This window comes from Chiloscyllium plagiosum, chromosome 7 (genome assembly GCF_004010195.1).
Source record: "Chiloscyllium plagiosum isolate BGI_BamShark_2017 chromosome 7, ASM401019v2, whole genome shotgun sequence".
NCBI lineage: Eukaryota > Metazoa > Chordata > Chondrichthyes > Orectolobiformes > Hemiscylliidae > Chiloscyllium > Chiloscyllium plagiosum.
In genome coordinates this window covers 99,548,389-99,553,692 of record NC_057716.1, presented here as the reverse complement: position 1 = coordinate 99,553,692, position 5,304 = coordinate 99,548,389, and the positions used below count along the sequence as shown (strand labels likewise).

General features: G+C 42.1%; 1 protein-coding gene across 3 annotated transcripts in view; it reads left to right on the top strand.

Annotated features, from left to right (window-relative positions):
• stam2 (signal transducing adaptor molecule (SH3 domain and ITAM motif) 2) overlaps nucleotides 1-5,304 on the top strand; it is a 108,997-nt gene that overhangs the window by 69,051 nt on the left and 34,642 nt on the right. For all 3 annotated transcript variants that reach the window (XR_006312201.1, XM_043694254.1, XM_043694253.1), the window contains one exon: nucleotides 2,396-2,450. Coding sequence is in view for 2 of the 3 variants with exons in the window: in XM_043694254.1 (XP_043550189.1) it covers nucleotides 2,396-2,450 (55 nt within the window). In the remaining variant the exon portion in view is untranslated. The remainder of the gene's footprint in view (nucleotides 1-2,395; nucleotides 2,451-5,304) is intronic.

Genomic DNA, 5,304 nt, shown 5'->3' with positions numbered 1-5,304 from the left:
AAAAACGGATATCCTCGCAATTTCATGAATTTGACTGGGACAACACTACCATTATAGGGCAAGCCAAACAAAGAACAGCCAGGGGATTCCTAGAAGCATGGCACTCATCCACAAACTCCATCAACAAACACATCGACCTGGACCCAATATACCGGCCACTACAGCGGACAGCTGAAACTGACAACTGGAAGCGGCAGGGACAGGCCACTATAAATGCCGGAGGAAACACCACAGAAGCACTTCACAGGAGGCTCCCAAGCACTGAGGATGTTACCTGGACAGGGGATGAAACGTTTGCAACAAAAATTTCCAGCTCGGCGAACAGAACCCAACATCTTGAATGCTGCTGTTGTCTCATGTCCCACCACCTCCTCTGGCGATGTGTTCCAGACACAGTGATGCGGTATGATGTAATTAGAAGTGATAATGAAGGAGTCTGGCTCATAGAGATATGCAACACAGAAACGGACCCTCTCGTCCATGCCAACCAGATATCCTAAATAAATCTAGTCCCATTTGCCAGCATTTGGCCCAAAACCCTCTAAATCCCTCCAATCATGTACCCATCTAGATGCCTTTTTAAATGTTGTACTAGTCTCCACCACTTCCTCTGGCAGCTCATTCCACACACACACCACCCACTGCATGAAGATATTGTCCCTTAGGTCCCTTTTAAATCTTTCCCCTCTCACCTTAATTGTCTTCTCGTTTTGGACTCCACCACCCCAGGAAAAAGGCCTTGTCTATTTACCTTATCAACGCCCCTTATGATTTTATAAACCTCTGTAAGGTCACCCCTCGGCCTCCGACACTCCAGGGAAAACAGTCCCAGTCTATTCAGCCTTTCTCTATAGCTCAAACCCTCCAACCCTGGCAACATCCTTGTAAATTTTTTCTGAACCCGTTCAAGTTTTTCAACATCCTTCCCTGTAGGAGGGAGACCAGAATTGCACACAGTATTCCATTGGTGGCCTAACCAATGTTCTGTACAGCTGGAACATGACCCAATCCAATACTGAATGTACTAATAACACCTGATTCTCTGAATCTGATGATGTCAAGCTGTTGTTTGACTAATGTCTGGGTCAGAACGTCTAACTTTGGGAAAAGATATGAAATGTTATCAGTAAGAAGGACTCCATTTTTGATTGGAGTGTGTGTCCCTTTAACTCTGTCAGCCCTAGTCCCAAGCAGTGGTTGTGCCTGATTTTGTTCCAATATTGCAATTGTTTGAATAGCTTATCATTTACCTGTGGTGTTGCAATCTGAAATGTTGAACCATCTGAAATGGCGACTAAATCAATTCTGTCCGGTGCTATGAACTACTGCATGAGCGGTTCCTGCTGCACAAGCCCCCAGAGAAAGAAGTTTCTTTGTATAATGGCTAGGCTGAGAACTAAGTTACTCTGTCTCCTGGATAGATTGGGTATGAGCTATCTGTATTGGATGATTGAGCACTGCTGGATTTTGGGATGTTAATAAAGCTATCAGGTTTGTCAATGCATAATAATGAGCTAAAAGTATGAGCTGGTCTGGAGTTTGCTTTTCTCACTGTACGTATTCAAACCCCTGTTGTCATGAGGTTGGGATAACTGATATGTGCCACAAGGATCGGTACTGGGCCCTCTACGTTTTGTCATTTACATAAATGATTTGGATGCGAGCATAAGAGGTACAGTTAGTAAGTTTACAGATGACACCGAAATTGCAGGTGTAGTGGACAGCGAAGAGGGTTATCTCAGAGTACAACAGGATCTGGACCAGATGGGCATGGGCTGAAAAGTGGCAGATGGAGTTTAATTCAGATAAATGCGAGGTGCTGCATTTTGGGAAAGCAAATCTTAGCAGGACTTATACACTTAATGGTAAGGTCCTAGGGAGTGTTGCTGAACAAAGAGACCTTGGAGGTTCATAGCTCCTTGAAAGTGGAGTCACAGGTAGATAGGATAGTGAAGATGGCGTTTGGTATGCTTTCCTTTGTTGGTCAGAGTACAGGACACTGGTTAGGCCATTGTTGGAATGGGTTGGACCGAAGAGTCTGTTTCCATTCTGTACATCTCCATGACTCTATGATTGTCAAATCATCTGTGGTCATCATTACCACATCCGAGAAGTCTGCATCTGGTATCCTGAAGTTGAATGAGCTGCCAGAGGATGTGGTGGAGACTGGTACAATTGCAACATTTAAGAGGCAGTTGGATGGGTATATGAATAGGAAGGGTTTGGAGGGATATGGGCCGGGTGCTGGCAGGTGGGACTAGATTGGGTTGGGATATCTGGTCGGCATGGACGGGTTGGACTGAAGAGTCTGTTTTCATGCTGTACATCTCTATGACCTACTTGTTGGTCTTTGTTCAGCTTTGACAAATAACCTGCCTTGTGTCTTTATTTCTAGATGTCTGTCAACAAATGGGGCCAATCATTGATGAGAAGCTTGAAGAGATAGACAGGTAGGAAACCATACAAATAACTTATTTTCCTGATTTTTATTTCTTTCTCTTTTTGGTAATGCATTTTGCAACCAATCTGACTCTGAATTTAACTTTTTTAAAACCTGTCTCCCTATCATTGCCAAGAAAATGTTTACCCTTCCTGGACAGATTTGAACTTGGGGACACTTAAAAGTTAGTGACAAGACATTTTTTCCAAGCATCATTAGGCTATGGAACTTTTAAAAAATCTTTTTATTCTTTCACAGGATGTGTGGCAAGGCCAGGATTTATTGTCCATCTCTAACTGACCTTGAACTAACTAGTTTTCAGAGGGAAATTAAAAGTCAGCAACATTAATGTGGTTCTGAAGTCATACATAGGCCAGACTAGTAAGGACAGCAGATTTCCTTCCCTAAAGTACATTAGTGTATCCCTTTTTTCATCAAAGCTGTTCCTTTTCTCAAGGATACTGCTTCCTTAGTTGTTTTCAGAGGGGTCGTAAATGCTCCCGGTGCCGATGGTTTGGTACAGAGATGAAAGCGTTTTAAGAGGCCTTTTTGTTTATATGTAAACAGATGAGACTTCAGGCCCAAGTGGTCATGCTTTAGAAGTGACCTGTATAATGAAAAGGGAGTAGTCAGCTCTCCAGCAGAGCAGTTCAATCCAGAATTGATTGGGAATTCAACAGTGAGCTGTGTGAAAACCACTTTCCTCCTGCCCTTCTAAATTCAACCTGTAAGCATCTGTTCCATTTATACTGTTTTCCAAGACGGTTTGCTTATTGGGACTGTTGTATATATTCGAACAGCATAATTAAGTCCAGTTTGGACAGACTGAGTTCTGTAGGAGTTCTTTATTCTGTTCTTTGTGCTTCATTGTTTAATTTTGTGAATAAATCTTTCTGTTTTAAAACCTGGTAGTCAACCCAGCTAACTTAATCTGGCTAATTTTCACTACACTTAGCGAAACAAACTGCAAAGTTATGGTCTGGGCTGCCTGCTTAAGAATGTTTTGAGTGGTCTGGCCTAGTCCATAACAAATAAATGAGATTATTTCAAAGGCAATCAATTCTAGTTTCATAGTCACTATTACCAAAACATCTTCTGAGCAGTGGAGGCTGGATCATCGAATATTTTTAAGACTGAGTTAGAATCTTGATTGACAAGGGAATAGAAGTGTGTGACTCTGTGTATCCAAAATGTAAAACTGATTTGAAATTAGCATTACAAATGTCATTGTTTATGAATTACAAGAATATATAAAAAGGCCAGAGTACTGTCAATTCAAATCTGTTTGGCCTCCCTGTTTCCACAGACAGCACCCACTTCAGAGGAGGATGAATCACCAGTGATTGCTCAGGTCAAGATGGAGCAATGCCCTTTTTTGCCCTGGGTCCTCTGTTTTGAAGTCTTAGCCTTAAAAATGGGTGATTGATAATGCAACTCCATAAATCTCCTGTTGCCTTTTGTGATTCTTACTGCTCCTTCCTTGGAAATTCCCACTGGGATACAGCCTGTGTCAACCCTCTTTGAGCATCTCACTCAGCTGCAATCCTGAGCACACCAAAGTGTCGGGGTATTTTGTGTTATAGCTGAGCCTGAACTAGTCTTTATGTCACAGGGGATACTAGACAGAGGTCAGTCGCAGAACTCTTGCTTATTCCTCTCCTGAACCCCAAGGGCAGTAATACTGATTTTGTTGTGCGACGTAACACTCCACATAATGTAGAATTGAGCTCAACCTGGAGCTTTCAACAATCGTTTATATAATGTACAATAGCGCTAGAAATCAAGCCCCACTATTCTCAGTAGTGACAAAGATTAATGATTTTAAAACTATGCAAAATTCCTCAATTTACCTCATTTTCAGATCCAGGTTGACATAAAAAAATCATTCCGGTTTCTGTACTTAACAAGCGTTGCTGTTTATTCCAAGTAATTAGACTGTAGTTACAGGTAAACAGTTATGAACTTTAGATGCATAAATTTACTAACTAAAACTCTAATCCCCTTAAATTCCCTCTTACAAACAGAGGCAGGCGCATGCTGACAGACACAGGAGCACAGAGGAAAAAACACAATAGGTGTTGTGGACAGAAGGAAAACAAACTGAGAAAACAGTTACTGGTCATTGTTCAAAGGATCTGTTGAGTTGGTTGTTATGCTGATCAGAATGCTGCTGCTGCTGCTTGGTCTTTTTCTGGACGTTTCCATTGGTTTGCCAGAGACACCGGGTTCATTCATTAAAAAGGTCAATGAGTAAAAGTTGCAGCTTGCAGCAACTGCTGAGCAAAAGACAAACTGGTCTGCTTTGAGCTTTCACTGCAGAGATTAGAGAGAGCGAGCAAGCTTGTGAAGTGGTGGTGGTCTGAATCCCCTCTCTTAATCTTGTTCACAGCCTCAAGCTGTTCTGCTCGCTGTGAACCAATTACATAATTGTTGTCAAGAAGGACATGTTTTTCATTGACAACTGATCATTAATCTACAGCTTGTTGCCAACTAATGCTCTAGTTTGCACACAGCCCTTTGACTGCAGTTCATCTGCAACTATTGCTGTAAACAACAGCTGTGCAAACAATATTCACAATGAGTATCAAGCAAAAGCCCCTCCCATCCCTTTTATACCCTCTCCCATCCTGTTCTGTTAGGCAGAAGATGTAAAAGTTTAAATATCTGACTGAATGGATTCAAGAACAGTTTCTTCCCTGCTCTTATCAGACTTTTGAATGGATTGCTCAAATGTTAATGTTGGTCTCTCGATCTCTCTCTCGAGATCTTGCTCGCGCGCTCTCTCGCTCTCTCTCCTTTGAGGTCTCGCGCTCTCTCTCTCTCTCTTTCTCTCTTTCTCTTTCTCTCTCTTTCTCTCTTTCTCT